The sequence below is a fragment of the Thermobia domestica genome, chromosome 8 (assembly GCF_964235325.1).
Source record: "Thermobia domestica chromosome 8, izTheDome1.hap1.1, whole genome shotgun sequence".
In the NCBI taxonomy this organism is placed as follows: domain Eukaryota; kingdom Metazoa; phylum Arthropoda; class Insecta; order Zygentoma; family Lepismatidae; genus Thermobia; species Thermobia domestica.
Genome location: NC_137461.1, coordinates 290440822 through 290461035, shown reverse-complemented (window position 1 = coordinate 290461035; position 20214 = coordinate 290440822). Strand labels below are relative to the sequence as shown.

Genomic DNA, 20214 nt, shown 5'->3' with positions numbered 1-20214 from the left:
CAAGTTTCAAGGCTTTGCCACCGGGAATCGAACCCGGGACCCCGTGCACGCTAGCCACCAGATCAGCGGAAAGGTCAGCACTACAGCTGAATGTGAAACTTTGTTCAATAAATTAAATAAGTAAATTGATGATACTTTAAGCATTGATTTTTCCTAGGATTGGTTAAGAATGTTGCGCTCCGAGAAACAAACGTAGGTTTCCTAAGATTAGTTAAGAATATCGTTCCTAGAGACAAACATTGATTTACTAAGATTAGTTAAGAATATTGTGTTCCGAGAAAGAAACGTTAATTTCCTAAGATTAGTTAAGAATATTGTGTTCCGAGAAACAAACGTTAATTTCCTAAGATTAGTTAAGAATATTGTGGTCCGAGAAACAAACGTTAATTTCCTAAGATTAGTTAAGAATATTGTGGTCCGAGAAACAAACGTTAATTTCCTAAGATTGGTTAAGAATATTGTGGTTCGAGAAACAAACGTTAATTTCCTAAGATTGGTTAATAATATTGTGTGTGAGTGTATACGTTGGTTTTGATTTCTGTTAAATATTTTGATTACCAACGTCATTTCAACATTAGACGTATATAACTTGATTTGTTGTAGTATTATCAATGTATTTTAGTAATTGAAATAGAATAACTTTGTTAATCTACATATATGCTTACTTTTATATAATCAGATTGACTTCGTAGCTCATGATGAAGTACCGTATACCACAGGCACTGGCAGTGATGTCTATGCTCCTTTGAAAGCCAAAGGAATGTTTGTAGCGACTCAAAGAACGGAAGGTGTTTCTACGTCAGATATTGTGGCGAGGATTGTTCGAGACTATGATCTGTATGTCAGACGGAACCTGGCGAGGGGATACAGTGCGAAAGAACTCAATGTGTCTTTCCTAAACGTAAGTACATAGCACTATTTTACATTTTAAAGAGAAGAGTGCGGAAATTGGTCAATTCTCTAAAATACAGAGTTCAAACGGATAGGTAGGGATATTAATGAGGGCAAGAAATTTTAAAATAGAGATGATTGATTTTTTTTTTTTTTTTTTTTTAACATATTGATTTATAACGATCTTAAAGGACCTAGTTTCTTGCTGTATGTTTCACCTGCCAATTTTTGTACATGTGAGACGTGCGGATCGTAACTCACTTCCATTCTTTTATCTACACAAACTAAAGACTCTTTCTTATTAATTATATTTTGCTCTTGGCGATGCCAATCGGTGGGGAGCGAATAGAATAGAATTCTCTTCATTTACTTAGAGCGAAATGATTTTCACTATTATTAGGTATTTATTTGTGTGCAGAGTTTGCATCCGATCTATAGTGACTTTTCACAAGCAATAGTAGCGCAACCTAGCACACGAAGTGAATGGGCTCACCACTCATGTAGATAAATTGAACCTTAGTTTATCCATGACGAGTGTGATGAACGTTTATGTTGAAGAAAGAATGTCACTGAAAATCGATTCGTGTTCGAAGGGCTACATAACGGCGCTTTCCGACGTCAAATACTGTTAAAGTGTCATAATCGAGATGTACAGGAAACATGGCTTCACCATGACGAAGAACGGCATAGCAGTGTGTTAAAAGGAACAGGAAAGACGAGAAATGGGCCGATTCCTGTAAAGCAGAAACAAGCCTACACCACTCTGCTATGAGCCGTACACCAGCTACTACCTGGAAAATGCAAGCTTTCGTCATAGAAAGGAATCCAGATTAACAGAGAGGTATTGAGAAACATCTTCCGAGTCAATTCACCATAATTCATCGTGATCTGGAATTCACCATAGTTCATGATCTGTAGTTAGAGAATCGTCGAAAGAGTTATATTCTGAAACTCTTAACAAAACACATTGGAGAACGGGGCATCAATTGTCGACGACTCTACAAATGTTACGTAGCAGGGGCATGTGGAAATATGTTGTCACACTGGACAAGGCACGTGTATACCTCAAATAATTGCAACAGGCCTCGTGCAATTTTCTACGTAAAACATAGTGTCAAAGACTTCCAAACATGGCACCGTAAATGGAGGGAAAGACCTGGCAAGTGATTCATAATCGTTGCTGGTTTCTGTTATAATGGGAAGTTAAAGATATACCATGTAACAACAAATGCCATTCTAAATTATTATGAAACTAATGTTTTGATACCAATTGATCGCCATTACATTTATCGCATGTGTAGAAGGAAGACATTTCTGATATGACTCCAGCAAGACAAAACGTCCAGCCATATCCCTCATTCGATTACCTCTTCCTTCAACAAATAGCAGAAGAAACTGATTTCCGTGGTATTCTGTGAACTGGGGCAATTATGACAGCGTTCTCTTTTAGCAAGAATATAAAATTTGAAGATAATGGTTAATGACGTCTGAATATGAATAATTTTGTAAACATTTGTAAAATAGATACCTACATTACAGATTAAGAACTTCTTTTACGATGTTGAGATAATGAATGGATTTTTCTCCCCTCTTACCCTATATGGACATCGGCCATTTATAGTTGGACAGTGAAATGGCAGGAAGAATGTGCAAATGGGTTTCTAGGTAAAGAGATGAGCTTTTCCCAATAGATTCGGACTCGGATATTAACTGATAAGTCGCTAGTTATGTTGTGCCTTTAGTAAGTCTCTTAATGTAGCTGACAATGTAGACTATTTACATTTTTCGGGATATAAAGGAACCATAAATGTTTTAAATAAATTGTGGATTAATAGTTTTAAAGCCTATTTGTGAGTTTTCGTACTTAAATTGTTCATATTTGTTTCTATAGAAAATATATATAGGGAGTCCAATAGACAGCGACTCCAAAATGCAACCCGGAGTTTGGGATAGTAGAACTTTTGAACCGGAAGCAGTACATAAATAATGGTTATACCAAAATGAAACCTTGTTCATGCATATGTTTTTAAACTAGGAAGCAACGATTGAAGTACACTAGGAACCACACAGCGTTGCCAGATGTAACCGAAGTTGTAAATCAATTTTTTTTACAAGTCACGTAAATTGACTCATAACTCATACGTATGGATGTTCTGTTGTTAATTTTCAGTTTGTATAGTTGGAATAGCTTAGAAACTATGGAATGAAAAAAAAAAAATTTTTTTTTTTTTTCATTTCCACCGATAATTAATCGGATGAGGCCTCTGTAAGTGGTTACTAGAGAAAACGTGGTTTTCATAAATTAACATTCTGAATTGGCAACAGTGTTCATGTTTCAGTGCATCAAAAGGTGTGTTAAGGATCTGTCTACATTATGTAATTCCTGAAAACAATGAAAAAGAAACTTTGAAATTATCATGATAAAACTTTTACTTACATGCACCCGGCAACATTGCTATTCATCACGAACTGAATTGTCAGTTCTACGGCAGATTCTAGAAGTGTCCCTTTTTGATTCAATGAATAGCAGTGTTGCAGTGTACCCAGTAGTAGTGCTGGGTACATGTAAGTAAATGTTTTATCATGATAATTTCAAAGTTTCGTTTTCTTTGTTTTCAGGAATTGCATAATGTAGACAGATCCTTAACACACCTTTTGATGCACTGCAACATCAGTACTGTTGCCAATTCAGAATGTTAATTTATGAAAGTCACGTTTTCCCTAGTAACCCCTTACAGAGGCCTCATCCAATTAATTATCGGTGGAAATGAAAAATTCTTTTTTACTATTCCATAGTTTCTAAGCTACTCCAACTATACAAACTAAAAATTAACGACAGAACATCCATACGTTTGAGTTATGAGTCAATTTACATGACTTGTAAAAAAATTGATTTACACCTTCGGTTACATCTGGCAACACTGTGTGGTTCCTAGTGTACTTCAGTCGTTGCTTTGTAGTGTAAAAATAAATGCATGAACAAGGCTTCATTTTGGTATAAGCATTATTTGTGTACCACTTCCCGTTCAGAAGTTCTACTATCCCAAACTCCGGGTTGCATTGTATATTGGACACCCTGTATAACAGTCATTTGTATTGTTTGACATTTTTACTCATAACTTCCTTATAATTTGAAGCAGAAGACATTTGAAAATACTGTTTTTAATGGCTAAAACAGACCTATGATATGATTAGCCAAACGTCAGTGCAATGTACATACAAGAGAAGCTAGAAGGCTTTGCCATGATTTCCCCAGGGTTGGGGTAATTCGGGCAGTTTAAGAAACAAATCTCATATTTCTCTTATAAGTGTTTCAGATTTTTGTTCTTAATTCATGACAATGATATAAAAGTAACATAAAACTATTATATTTGTCTATAAAAACAAAATATATTATTTTGGGTAGAAGTAGTTGAAGTTATGGTTTACATTTACCTGCCATAATTCCCACACACCACTGTATTTGTCTTATTATTTAATTATCAATACCATAGTGACATTGGGCATAAGTTTTATTTCATGTTTAAATAAATAGTAACAATGCGATGCGAAAATCAGAGGGCGCCGAAATTTTTCTCAGCTAGGGTATCAAAATACCTAAGGCCGGCCGTGCTTACAGGTTGACTGGAACGATGTGGACTCTGTTCAAGAAAGTTATACATTTCGTAGTGTTAATGTGATTCATTCATTTAACATCGTACACTTTCTTCATTTCTTTGTTAGTTTCACTCGTATATTTTGTGGTAGCTCTCAGAAATCTCCTGACTCTCTGTCTTAGTTTCTCCACACTGAAACAAGCACCATTTTTCTGACGTTGACCACACTTCTAATACGGTGATATACAATCAAACGGTACCATTAAGTAGTTGCAGGTCAATTTCTAACCTGCTATTTGCACTCTACAAAGAGAAAAAAAAAAGTTTGTGTTACATTTCGATCCTTCCTCATCATTTTGTCTCAGTTACTCCGCTGGTGATACTTGAATACGTAACATGTTTCTCAGCAGAGGTACATCAATGTGTGTTGTATTATTTATAAGGTTTAAAATTATTCTTATTATCTAATCCAAGGTCACATGTACCTTTTTTTTTTTTAATAAACATTATCTTTTCCGTTTTATGTATACTGTTTCCTTCTACAACCATAAATATATTATTCAGCATTATGCCATTATGAGCTCACTACGTAGTTTTCTAATAGTACGTTATTGATTTCAGTGCTGACATTTTGTTCTACGTCTTGTTTCATTTTAATCTCCTCAAAGCATTAAGCGTGTATATATATAGTAATTGTCAAAAGTCTCAGCACCATATTGAGTTTTCAGAATTTTTCAAACAATAGACACTGTGTCCGTACAAAATCGTGTTTATTGACCTCATTTTTGAAAATAAACAACGTTGTCCATATAAGGATACGAAAATCTGCTGATATTAAGACAAATTTATTGAAGAAAACTGCTTGGTGATAAACGGATAACTAATCAACAGAGAACTAACGTCACGCTTTTTTTTTTGACGATGCATCGTTTCAGCGACACCTAGTGGTGTGTGTATGAACCTTTGTGAGTAGTTGTCTCTTTACTTCAACGAACAGTTGTGTATATGGTCTTCAATCTTGTCTTAATATGGGTAAAATTGAATGCAAATCTGTGACATGCTATCTTACTATTTTATTTCGCTTGAAGCAGTAGAATAGTGTGCAGAACATGCAAATACTATAAAATGCGAAGAGAAATTGTTAACAAAGAGTCGAAGCATGTGTTCAATCAGTTAGTTTGAGAGAAAAGAGTGATTCTCTGCCACAAGTCGCTCAACGATCGGACAGAGCAGTGCGTCGGACTCTTGAAAGATAGTCACAAAATTGTGTAAATATTGCACGGAAACGTACTGATCGTCCAAAAATAATAACTGCTCTTAAAAAGAGGGTCACTGGGGAAATAAGGAAACAGAATAGACGTTAACCGCTCCGAAAGAACCAATAGAACTATGGAAGAGTCATTTTTAATTGATATCAAATAGGAAGGATCTAAGATCCTTAAGAGCTATTGTCTTGGGGTAGGATTGCGGTAAAGGAACTATTCCTTCAAGTAGGAAACGTAACAAAAAAAAAAAAAAAAAAAATACTTCTGGGTCAAAAAATAAAAAAATAAAATAAAATAAAATAAAGACTTCAACGATGAACAATGGAAGAATCGACGAATCTAAATTTCAACTTTTCCAATGCTAGAAGTTTGAGCGCTTTAATCCCGATCGTGTAATACCTACCGTTTGAGGATGCTTTAGAGACTAAGTTGATAATGGAATAATGGACAGAAATGCGTGTCACAACGTTTAAGTGACACATGAAATCCATCAGGAACGCAAGATTAGGGGCAGTAACTTTCGTACAACAGCATTATTATTCCAAACATTCTTCCAAGCTCTATACAGTAATTATTTGCAATTCATAGAAGACGCTTACATCACCAAGTCGCCACAACTATTGGATTTGTTACCCATCGAGCTCTTGTAAGATTAACTTGACAGGGGAGTCCATAAATAGATGTCATCGCAAAAGTTGGATAAATTAACCAAACAAATGCCTGATATTTATAAAGCTCTTACCTAGATTAAGATTGCCATTTCATTGAATGCAAACTACTCAGTACGTTTGTCTCAGTGGAAACAGGACGATATGTTTTAATGTCTTTATATGAGCAATTTTGTTTATTTTACAGAATAAGTCCAGCAAACTGGATTTGGTATGGATATTTCATTTTATTTATTTATTGAAAAATTCTGAAAAATCATTATTGTGCTCAGATTTTTAACGGTGACTGTATATATACGTACTCTGTATTTACTTATGGAAGCTATACGATCTCGCGTTTCTTACGTGCAACTCTTCTAGCCTTAAAAAATATTAACAAAAATTTCAAGACCTCTCTAGGCCCTTTATCAGTGTATTTTCTTCCGATACATTAGCAACTAAAACAGGGTGATGGATTTCATTATCTAATATTGTTCAGGGTTCACACTGACCCTGAAAATCAGGGAAAATTTGAGAAATGCTTTAAAATATGCGGAAAGTGAGGGAAATTGCTATGTTTCGCAGAAGAATCAGGGATTTAGAAAACAAAAATGTTTTTGCAACGATCAGTATTTATAATAAAAACTATAAACATTGTGTTACTTTTGCCCTAGCGGCGAGCTGCATAATTAATACATCAGCTTTGCCAGTTACTAAAACTTTTGAGTTTCTCTTTCATTCGATATCACTTTTATAAATGTACGTGTTTAGAAACGTGAGTTTTTAAAATTTGTAATCGGGAAGATCATTTTGAATAGCCATGTATTTAAAAAGAAAATGTAATATATTATCGGGATTGTGTTGAGTTGAGTTGAGTTGATTTTGAGTTTAACGTCCCTTTTCAGCAGCGAGACTATATGAGACGTGGACCTACTGATTAACGTGGAATCCGAACCACATGAGCTGCCGCCGGAATCGGGATTGTGGAGACCGATTAAAAAATTATTATTATTATTTTTAAACCTAATCGTAAATCATGTTCACGATGTCGCGGAACAGGAAAAAATTACTTACTTGGTCATTAAGATTCAAGGGAAAGTCAGGGAAAAGAATATTCAAAATGTTAGTGTGAACCATGTTGTTAGTGTGACAGTTCTATTTCACACGTATGACACTTTATAGTTAATGGCACTTCGAGAAAAAAAAATATTTCTGTAACATCAAGGCACTTCACTTCCTTGTAACGGCTTTTTATGTGCCAATTTCTTCGTCTTTAATCGACGCATTTAGATTTGTAGATTGGACTTAACTCATTTTCTCTTTGCAAAGGTTTTTACGGATGGACAGAACCTATCCCCATGTTTTAATTGCTAGCGTAGCGGAAAAGGATACATTCATAAAAGGGCTAGAGATGACTTGAAACGAACTGTTTTGATATTCATTTCCAGATGCAAGGTAAGAAAATTTTTTTACCGTCTAAATATGTGCTAAACAGTTAGTTAAAGAAGGTAAGGAACACACGCACACACACACACACACATATATATATATATATATATATATATAGAGAGAGAGAGAGAGAGAGAGAGAGAGAGAGAGAGAGAGATAGGGTGTTTCGAAACAACACCGACAACGTTTGGGAGGTGATTCCTGACACCAAGATAATACAAAAAATATAGACCAACCTAGTTGCACAAATGCTTCCTTTCGGAGTTATAGGGTGCCGAAAACATGAAAATGAACTTTAAAGGTCCATAGCTGCAAAACTATGGACCTACCGTAGTCGGGTCAAGACTTCAGTTAGAAACTAATATGCGCTATCCAAGATTACATGTTTCAGAATCCTAAGATACTCACGAAAAAAATTTTATAAAGGGAGTTTGGCTATGGGCGTATAATTTGAAGTACTTTTCAACTACCGCTAACAAATTATTGCGAAAGTACCACAGGATTCTAAAACTTGGATATTTGGATAGGGCACATACTAATTCCTAAGTAAAGTCTTGACCCCAGTAAGGTAGGTCCCATAGTTTTGGAGCTATGGACCTTTAATTTTTTTTTTTTTTTTTTCTCATGTTTTCGGCAGCCTATAACTCTGAAAGGAAGCATTTTTGCACCCAGGTTGGTCTATACTTTTTGTCTTATATTGGTGTCAAGAATCACCTCCCAAATGTCGGTGTTGTTTTGAAACACCGTGTATATAGCTGCCAGAGAAAGACTGATTTGATTAATCTTTGCAATATATATAGCAGATAGGAATTTACTGGCATGAGAAACCATAGAGGTGAGTGTTGAAAATGTATATGTATCCTAATAAACTGTTGTAGCACTAAATATATAAACTTGTTTCTGTTTTCCCGTAGGAGAAGAAATTCCGGTTACAAAACAAAATGGATGAGCTAAAGGACAGAGGGAAGCGGGTGATAGAGAATATTGAGGAGATCAGAACAGACATGATTCAAAAATGGGAAGAGAAATCTCGGGACTTTATAGATGCCTTTTTATTGTTATTTGGGCGGGAGGGACGATTGGTGAGTAATCTCTTTTTTAGTTGGTTTTCTTTATTTTGTGTATTCGTCGAGGTAGAAAAAAGTACAATTATTTCTATCACTTTTTCTGTTGTTGTCTTTTATTTGTTTTTCTTTCATTGTTCTTCAAAAATACTGTAAAACAAAGAATAATATGCTTACAAATATTTGCTTAACTAAGTCTTCTATTGTGTGACCCGGGAATCCTAATCGTCTTGTTAATTCCTGTTGTAAAATTTATGGTAGGTAAAGCTACATTGATAAAATCAGAGTCCGGAATCGACTTCCACTTCCGGTTTATTGATAAAATCCTCCAATAACAACAGTATTTACAGAAATACTACATTACAGTTTTCACTTATGCGAGGTAGAAAAGGATAGACCAAGACCTTGCAGCCTTGAGACAAGATCTCTACAGAGGTCCGGGCAAGTTACGTAGAGTGGTGTAGGAAACCCTAATGCTCCGCAGCAAGCAGTGAAGGCGTTAAAAGTCACAAAGGCCCAAAACAGTCTAATCAGCTAAGGTTGGGATCCCGACAGAGCTCCGAGCAACTAAGCCAGGTGGAAGGGAAACTAAGAGTAACGCAGTAGACTAGAGATCTTGAGGTTGGGTTTCTCTTAGAGCTCCAGACAAGCTAGAGGCAGTAAGACCAATCAAAGACTGGTGACTGTCTGTCTAATCTTCTTCATTATATAGGCACTCCGAGCGGCGGTGGTGCTGCTGCTCCCATGTTATCATGTGACTTGTAGATGGCACTGGTGGTTCATCGTCTGCTTCTCATAGTAATCCAACGTGAGGTGTAGTACTCCGACGTAAATACATGTGGTGATGTTTACAAACAGGAGCATATGACATTGTTGGTACATTACACTAGTAATAGTATGATTTTGGTAACTAATATGTTGCTTTCGATAGCTAAGCACTAGCGAAGAGTTTCGGCTTTACAAATAGTTTTACATTTTATATAATTTACTCTTTTTTTTTTTTTTTTTTTTTTTTCCAGAAACGCTAAATCAACGATAAATTATTGAAATGTTGAACACAACATTCACTAGTCTTACTAGTGATCACCGATATTTTTATAACCTATTAGCTGAACCTGTGCTGTCCACACAGAGTATTATTCTAATATGAGCATGGATCTCCTTCCTATTTATTCACTGTTTCTATACATTTCGCTTTATAAACGCAAGGGAAGGACAGGAGGATTTATTACCTACCCATTCCCTAAACTTTGAGTTTCAAAACAAATAAGGCGCGGTGGCTCAGTGCTAGAACGTTCATCTCTAGTGCATGGAGTCCTTGGTTCGATCCCAGCTCGCGCCAAGTGAACTTCTTAGTGGACAAACACCGTGTGCGTGGATTTTCTCGGGTCTCTCCCCTTTCCTCCCACTTTCTTCATTCCACCATTCCATTCATTTCTCATCATCACCGTCTCCTTTAGCCTACGCGGCATAACCTTGGGACGTAAAACTTAAAAGATTTCATTTCATTGTCAAGATAACTCCTAAACTAAAAAAGAGACTGGAGATTTGATTTCGCTGTAAGGAGGTTGAATATGCTGTGTGAAGCTTTCCTGCTGACACATTTTTCTGGAATAAAAAGATAAAAATCTGCTATGATAAATGTTAAATGCATCCGGAAGTGCAGCAGAACCGAATCGATTTATCGTGTTTAACACCTCGTTTTCGAGAATTTCCCGTGTTTTTCGTGATCAGAAGCAGAATTAATCAAGAATGGCCAAAATTGGCTCTTTCAAATGGTAAAAATGATCATTTGAAAAAAAAAAAAAAAAAAAAAAAAAAAAACGTCTGTTTTTGTATTTGTTTGCCTTAGCAACGTGTTAGCGATAACGTTAGTGTTATGTTTTCAAAACGATCCGTAAAACACTGGATACAGAAATAGCAGCATTTTTTTCCTTAATTGAATGGGAACAAAATTTGGAGTCGATCAGCTAAATGTCACGTTTCTAAAGCTTACGTTTTCCGAGACCTCATTGTCCGAAGGAATTGGCCCCAAACATATAAACATTTCAATATTACACTAGTTGAACCTAGACAGTCTACACACCGTATTATTTTTGCATATGTCAGTCAACTAAATAAATTATGTTTTACTTCATTTTATTTCGCAAACATCCTTGGACCTTCGGCCGTTATTAAGGCAAGAGTAAGTGCGTATTCGTCGTTGTCGATCCGTCGCCTGACTAATAGAACAGAATAGAACACCGAGAGATATACTAACTCGGTATACAACTGTGTGATGTTGGCATTTATAACTCGTAGGATATACTTCTTTAAAAATTTAAATACTTCTAGTGTACCCATAAAAAATGTAATAAAGAAATAATGGCCTTTTTTAAATATTCAATTAGAACTGAACAATCTACTCAAAATTTGAAATCGATCAGTAAACACGGCATCTTTCTAGAGCCTATAGTTTCCGAGAACTCACTGTCAACAGGATTGGCCATATATAAGCTTTCCTTGGCCACAAACATATAAACGTAGCATTTTAATATATAGATGGATTGTTGATTTTAGTGGTTCTGTAATAAAAGGACTAAGTTGGACAAAATGTAAATTACTTGTGAAACCGAAGCTGTGCATTAGTGGCTGGCTGACGAAGGCAGCAAGATTGGTTACAGAAATCGTACTAGGAGTACAACCCGATTAGGATTCTGAGGTCACATAACATATGAGTGCTAGATAATCTTTTAAAATGTGCCAGATTCTATGTGTTAAAATATTGGTTTAATTCAATTTGAAACTACGAGGGTGATTCAGAAAATAATGCCTTCAAGGTGATACCTTTATTTGTGTTTGACAGATAACACCGATACAGGTTTCAGTGGAAAGCTTGGAATGTCAGCTGCAAATGGTGACATCATTTTTTAGTATAGTCCCCATTACGGGCAACACACTTGCGCCAATGCGAAACAAGGTTTTTCATGCCGTCGTGTCGGCGAAAAATTGTGGTGGCTGCTGGCGACACTGTTGCTAAACTGCTACTTCCACCTCCGCGTCACAACTGTAGCCTTGGCCCTTAAGATGATCCTTAAGTTCGGGAACAAGATCCGGACTGTAGGCAGGATGAGGCAGAATGTTAACAACACTTCTCCAGCAGATGGGATAACTTTAAATTTTTGGGCGGAGGAGAGGACGTGTGGCACTACTCTATCGACTGACGATTCGTTTCCGGATCGTAATGGGGTATCCACGACTCGTCGCCCGTGATAAATATTCCTGGGCGCACAACTTTCGCAGTCAGAAATTCAATGACAGCCCGTTGTTTCAACCAGACGTCACCACTGGATACCATGGATTGCTCCATTACTCTGGAACGAGAAGAGATAGGAAGGTGAAACAATTGGCATTCTATAGCTTAAACATCAGTGTAGTAATGATTAACAGGGATTGCTCCATTACTCTGGAACGAGAAGAGATAGGAAGGTGAAACAAGTGACATTCTATAGCTTAAACATCAGTGCATTAGTGATAAACAGTTCAGAATGTTTGCAGTACTATTGGCCAAGTAATGGGCTTGGAAGCATTACTTTCTGAATTACCCTCGTAACAAGAGTTGTTGTTTAATGTGTTTGATGATTTTGTGTATGTCTGTATATTTTCTGCATTTTACTGTAAATGAGAGTTGAAAAATAATTTCGTTTAATTTGTCACGAAAATAAGAGAGAAATTATTAAATGAAATAATATGGCAAATTTTCCATAAAGCAGTGAATCGTTTAATTTATTTATAAATCTTGAACATATTCTCAAATCCAAAGATTACATGTCTTGCCATATTGGGATGCCTACCTAATCGTGAAAACTGAATAAGCCGTGAATTTCGTTATCAAACCATGAAAACTCAGAAAGTCTTAAAATTAAAACAGAAAACTTATCAGAAGAAAATAAAAGCTGTTTTGAGTAGCAGAGTTGTATTTTGGATCTATTTGAAATTCAAAAGCTGGAGAAACGGGAGAGAGAAGACTCCCCTTGGGTCCCGCACCAGGCAGTTTCTATTGTTGTGTAGTCAGTAAAGGTTATTTTTTGATTTGACTGCAAGAAGAGTTTTTGAAACATAATTTCGATTTGCTTGAAACTCGAAAATGCACGTCTCCATTTCAATAAGCTCTTCGAACTGAATATAAAGGTATTTTTTTTTTCCATTTCAACAGGCTGTTCGAACTGAATGTAAGGGTATTTTTTCTAATTCAACGGGCTGTTCGAACTGAATATAAGGGCATTTTTTCCATTTCAATAGGCTGTTCGAACTGAATGTAAGGACACTCAAAAATGACACGTGAAAAGTGCGCCTTGTTCTCTGACGGAACCTAGAACATATCGAATTCGTTTCGCAACAAGTTGTGTTGTTAGTATGGTGAAGGCCAAAGGGAACAACATGTTGCTTTTTTCCTTTAACATAGGAGCCTTACTAGTGTGGAGCCCAAACGACTGGTGCGATTCGAAAAGTTCCACCATTTCAGATTAAAAGCCACATAAGTCAAAAAAAACTTGCCTCTCTTTCCAATTTTTCGTATCTTAACTCATAACGAAGTTGCTCTATAGCCCGGGTCTTTTGATGCATCCTGTATACTGTCTTTTGTGGTATGTGTATACCTTGTTCACAATTTATCGATTTAACACAAAAACCGCGATATTTGGTGTTAAATATTAACTAACTAACTCTAAACCCTATTGAATTCGGAGATTCAGTGGCCCATTTAGAAAAGTCCTCCATTCACTTCTATCCTTGGCCAACTGGATCCAGTTTCTATTTTGTATTCCTATTTCTGCGAGCTCCATCTTTATATTGTCCTCCCATCTGCGCCTAGGTCTTCCTAATGGTTGTTTTCCGATTGGTCTTCCAGTTAAGACTTTGAAAGCGTTCCTACTTTCTTCCATTCTGACTGCTGGCCTGCCCACCTGAGCCTTCTACATTTGATGACCCTAACAATGTTTGGTAAACGGTGTAAATTACGCAGCTCCTCGTAAGTTTCTGCCGCTCCTCATTCCTCTCGGGTCCGAATATTCGTGTCAGGATTTAATTCTCAAATACATTCAGTCTACCTTCTTACCTCAGAGTAAGCGACTATGTTTCGCAACCATACAGAACAGGTATTTATATATTTTAAGCTTAAAATTTCTCGACAGAATTCGCGACGACAAAAGATTTTGAACTGAATAACAACACAAATTCCCTGCGTTTTTACATTTAATTTCTTCGTGAATATAGTTTTGGTCTGTTAATACTTCTCCTACATATTTGAAAGTATCCACTTTATCAAAAGTATTACTTGATATTTTAACGCACCCATTAATATTAATGTCCTCGTAAATAATTGATTTTAAAACTTTGTATGTGATCTGCGTTATTTTAATATTGAACTTAATGTTGTAGACAATTTAATTGGTAGTTTATGGTTGTTTCAGTCTCATATATGGAATGAAAGTAAAGGCAGAATCATGCAAGCGTTGTCTCCCCCGGCAAGTCCACACCACGACGACAGTCCTTCATCATCACATAGCAATGACAGGGATGAGACGGCAAGGTAAGGTTTTCACTAAATTTACTACATAGATGAAGGAAGACGAAGGAGAGAGTTTGACTTTTTTTCGGGACACATTTCAATATCTACAGCTGTGCTAATTTTGTGTCATACTTAAATCATAAGTGCTCTTTATATAAACTATACTTCTTGTGATGATTCCCATTAACCTATCACAACCTCTATTTTGATCATTGGTTTTGAGATACTGAAGATATTAACTTCATAAATGACCAACATGCAAGAAGGTTTATTGGAAAAGTAGGAAGCATTATACGAAAGAAACGTAACAACGGTATTTTAGAACTTACTCATCAACCATGTTATATTGTAAAAAATAGTTCATTTCATTGTTATTATTCATACAGTTGGTTTAGTACATGGTCATGTGCAGCTCTCACTTAGTACTTTCAAATGTTGGTTGGTTAGAATCATTGCTATGGCAGAATTCTTACTTAGAACTCATAAATTCTCGTTTACTAATAGCGTGAATTTTGTCTTTGCTGCCTCAAAGTATATATTTTTAGTATATTTTTAAAATGATGTAACTGGACTACCATTTTCATAAAAGAAATAAGTAGAAGAGCAATTTATTAAGTAAGACAGATTGCATTTTATTGAGATACGATTTTGTTCTACATATATACGTACTTTCTAGTACACATTTCCATCATGTATCCAGCATGTGTGTTACAAAAGAAAGAACAAAAATAGTATACGAGTAAATTGGGTGCGAAGTCAGAAATGCACCGCTCCCAACATGTACACTCATGTCCAAAATGATTCTCGCATATCTATAACTGTCTTCTTGTAAGAATATAATTCGATAATGATTTTGCAGGGTACTTTTAATACTGATACTATGTGTATAATCGGGAAATGCATATTTGTGGTAAATTTCATAGGAAAAGAATTATAAATACGAAAATTAGAATGAGTAAAATAAAATGTTGCTAAATGAACAAGAAAGTTTTATTTTCGTTTTATTGTTCTTATTTACTGCTCTTTTGACACGAAATTTTCCACATACACGTCTTTGCTTATTATACACATACTAACATTATATGAAATACCGGGCGAATTTATCAAATTATATTCCTACAACAACATATTTATAGACATGCGACAATAATTTTGGACATGAGTGTACATGTTTCAGCGTTTTATAAGAATGGTCCAGCAATATGATATAAGCTGTATAAGTGAAAGGAGAGCTCTGGGTGAGAATGTTTCAGGAAAGTCAGTAGATAGTTCATGAACATCGTGTAAAATGTTGAAGATGGTGCACTTCTAACTTGACACTCAATCTTAAACTAATTACTTGAATACAATGAGAAAAAAATAATTTAAAACGGATAAGAAATGATGTCATGAAGTAGAATGTGCACCTCAATACAATGTAATTTGCCCTTTTTGTTCAATGCCCTTGTGTTCCTTTAAGTAGAAGTCGAGAATGCCAATACTAGGATACATGTAATTCCATTTACTCTTATCTTCAATCGCTTAAGCCGAGCGGTGGATGGCTTCCTCAGATTCCACTTTAATAATAGGCCATGTGGCTTCGTAATGTCAGGATTCCTTAAAAATATAAAGGGAATCGTGAATCTGTACTTATCACAAAGCCTGCGATGCGGCCAAAACATTGACAGGGTGTCTACTGAGTTTCATTTTCAAAATTCCAGTATATTATGTATAACTATCAGCAAAATTCCAGTACCTAATACAATGATTTTTTTAAAGTTCTTTAGGAATAATCACACTTTTAATGACTTCAGGTTTGTAATTGTTTTACCATCAAAAGAATATTTTATTTTTAATAAATTTAGTTAGCCTTGATTTTATTTGAAATACAAATGATTTTTAACATTTTTAAAAGGCCTCCCAACTCCCCTCACAGCCCTCCAATCCACCCATTGCTTTAAATGTCTAATTACAAAATCTATACAACTTTTGCTTTGAAAAAATGTAGTCTTAATGAATACAAAATTGTTTCTAAGACTATTATAACAATTACAAAAAAGTATTGACAAATTAACCAGTTTGATGACTTTTCCAGTATGTGGATCAAAATAGCAGTTTATTTCCAGTATCAAAATTAAATTCCAGTATAATTCAAGTATTTCCAGTGTCAGTAGACACCCTGAGTGAGACTACGGAATAATAAGAATATTTGTCTTATAGTTACTTAAACAGTTTATTAAATTTTTCACCCATACTACCAGGGTTCGAATCAACGGGATGATGATGGAGATGATTTTTGCCTTTTTATTAAGTAATTTTCCCAGCTTGTCAAAGGAAAATCTCTTCCTTGCATGAGGAATATTTATATATATCGAATACTTTACCATCCTCTCGTAAAAAAAGCTTGATTCGAACTTTGCTCACACCATGTTCCCTGAAGACAGGTAATATGCATAAACATTACCAATATTTTAAAAACTATTCGGTTCTTCTTCTTCCGACAGTAGGGGGTTTAAATGCAAGTAAGTCAATGCCGTTGAAAAACTGTAAGCATAGTTTAGAGACTTAACTACGCCAATTATTCTCCTGTTTTGAGTACGTTTGACAGAAATACGCACATCTAAGGAATCTCAATAATAAAACATGTAAGAATTAGAAACATGTGAAAAAAAAGTAGAAATTATTACTGCTAATGAAGAAAACCCAGTATTTTTTAATTATGGGGGATGTTTATTTGATTTATATGCCCTGAGGAAACATGAACATCGAGTGTGAAATTCTTTTCTCATTTGAAATGCATTGCTTTCAAGTATCAATATACATACAGAGTGCTAGGAAACTCCATGTCGTAAATTTGGAAGAGAGTTCTGCTCACCAAAATACGAAAATAACGTTTATATAGACATGTGTTCTCAATCGCATAGTTTCAACGCGAGAGACTACCGAAAATGGGAGAAAAACAACTTTAGACCTGTGTTCCGTAGAAATGTCATACCTCCACCTTACGACGAACATACACCCCAAATACCTAACAATCTTTGCAATTGTACTGTAGCCTGTAAATAATCTCTATTTGCGAAATTCTTTATGTAGTCAGCTCTCCTCTAGATTATGCAACCACATGTGATGATTTTAAACACTACCATCATGTTAAATCTGATTGTAATATCCACTTGCCGACAGCGAATCCCGTTCCCTGATGGCATTCCCTTCTCTCCTTACTTATTACGACCCACCTTTACTCTAGAGACTTTTGGGCAATCCCTGACGCAATTGTTGTGCATGGTTGCTTTTCTCGCATTTTCGGCAGTCACGTGCTCGGAAATTACATGTGGTTCAGGACATTTTTTCGTATTTTGGTGTGCGGAATAACTGCCAAATTTTAATTTATGACACAAGAGTTCACTCAGCCAAAAAGTTAGTTGCACTGCTGAAGAAAATAAAACACGATAGAAATCTTACAATAGCTTTATTTGTACTTAAAATTCCATTCACAGTGTACTTTACAACGTAATTACCTCCGTTATTTAAGCATTTGTCGAGGCATGGTATTTTTTTTTTTTTTTTTTTTTTTTTTTTTTTTTTTTTTTAATGTCTTCTGGAAAGAAATCTTGTCCAATGCCCGATAACCATTCTTGGGCTGCAGCTTTCACCTCGTTATGCGAGTGGTATCGTCGCTTCGTCTTTCATGGGACCAAACACATGGAAGTCACACGGTGAAAGGTCTGGGCTATAAGGAGGGTGATGGTCTTTCCTCCCGCTCAGCATCGTCAATATCTGTACGTCCGTTCTCAAACATGTTGCACCATACACTTCATGCAAACTGACGATAAATTTCAGTGCAGTTACACCATTTCGCCCACAAAAAAAAAACGAATCACTGCACGCATTTCCAATTTGGATGCCACTTGCAGCTGTCGAGACATCTTTTACGACTGATTACCAGAACACCTCCACTTGCCGCGTGAAAGCCACTACGTCACACGATACAGCTACATGTCTGCAGTGTTGGCACACAGTTTCATCATAATAGCTTTTGACCGAAAATACTTACGGAGTGCAGCTAACTTTCTGACTGACCCACGTATATATGTTCACAGTAATCTTTCTCTGGTTTGTTCTGTAATACGATAGATATGCTGTTGAAATTCTTACTGCATGTGTTTCTGATTATTACTTTTTTTTAAAAATATTTGTTCCAGCCCACCGTTGAAAGCCGGAAGATTTGAGTTGTCCCATTCCTCGTCGAACCCAAGGCTCAGTCTAACAACCAATGACTACTCGGATGACGACGACGATGATGAAGAAGTTCAATCTAAGTGAACGGACATTGATCGATTGGAGTTGTCTGGAAGATTGTGGAGTATAGTGCAAAGTACCTAGTACTTCGACTAAGTCGTAATTTCAGATGTGCTTCAGTTATAAGGCTGATATATATAAAAGACTTTTTTCAAACTGAATCAAAAAGAAAGAAAAAAATGAAGGTTTTTTCTATTTTCCCAGGTATCGCGCACATGCAGTGCCAAATTTATTTTCCATTTTGCGAAATAGGAGAACAGAGTTTAAATTTTCACAATATGCACAAGCCATATTTTTTTTGTCATTTTGACTGCGACTATATAAACGGAAAAAAAAAAAAAAACCAATAATATTTATAAAAGTTGTCTTTACCTCAGTTTCATTTCTTTTGAGATCTCATTTTTTTCGTATTTGGAAGAAAGCAAATAATCTGTCAGTCAATCATCCTTTTTATGTTCCTAAAATGTATATGTATTTTGGTTTTTATTATTTACAAAAATCAAGCCATTTCTTTGACCACGGACTTGAAGAACTAGAGAAATACATTCCTTTGTAATTATGTTTGTGGCCAAAGGTATATTTATTATATTGTTGCTTATGATTTTAATTGTGAAGCATAATAAATTATGAAATACTCATAACAATCTTGTTCTATTTTTTAATATTTTTAATATTTTGTTGCCTCCTACAAATGTTGTATGAGCGAGCTAAAACAAAATCAGCAAAGAAGCAAAGATACCTTGTTGACCTTCGAGGATTTATAGTTTTATTTATTTATTTATTTATTTATTTATGAAATACCGTCTATTGAATTTAATGGATTTACGCTTTCCTCTGTACATCCTTGCAAGATGCACTGAAGTCTATCTTCTGTAATATTCTTTAAAAATGCTTTCAACGCCATTTTACCGCAACAATACCTGTAAAAAGAAAGTGATAAGTCGGGATTGTAGAGTGGATATGTACGGTTCTCACCAAACCTGGAAAAGTTAGGAAATTCAGTTTACTTGTAAAAAGTTCTGGAAAAGTCAAGGAATTTAAAGTACGGATTTTTATTTCTCAGAACACATTGACAAATTCTCATTATTTAGTAGGGGATGTTTTATAAAATAAATTTGTTTTGTAAAATTTCTCTACCTAGTACCTACACACACATAATATATGTATATATACATGCATTGTAAAGGTGGAACCACTTGTCGGGCAAAACATAGTTGTTGTTTTTTATTATAATGAACTGGAAATTTGTAAATTGTGATCTGGAAAACTTGGAAAAGTAAGGGAATTTGTGCCCATCAAGTAAGTGGAAACCTTTATATGGCACTCCTGTGATGTTCTTATTTGCTAACTATTTAGCCACAATAATGACGCATGTATTATCGTGATGTAACTATGATTCATTACGTCGAAATTTACCTAGATGCTTACAGCGGATATGGTTGGGTAACTGCCAAAAGAGAGATTAATAGCAGTGGT

At 35.5% G+C, this 20214-nt stretch overlaps 1 protein-coding gene across 3 annotated transcripts in view; it reads left to right on the top strand.

Annotated features, from left to right (window-relative positions):
* Window positions 1-19382, top strand: part of LOC145693708 (choline-phosphate cytidylyltransferase A-like) — a 210482-nt gene extending 191100 nt beyond the window's left edge. For all 3 annotated transcript variants that reach the window (XM_081769987.1, XM_081769988.1, XM_081769989.1), the window contains 4 exons: window positions 680-901; window positions 8763-8930; window positions 14363-14481; window positions 18642-19382. In XM_081769987.1, the coding sequence (XP_081626113.1) occupies window positions 680-901; window positions 8763-8930; window positions 14363-14481; window positions 18642-18762 (630 nt within the window). In that variant the 3' untranslated portion in view covers window positions 18763-19382. The remainder of the gene's footprint in view (window positions 1-679; window positions 902-8762; window positions 8931-14362; window positions 14482-18641) is intronic.
* Window positions 19383-20214: the final 832 nt, after the last annotated feature.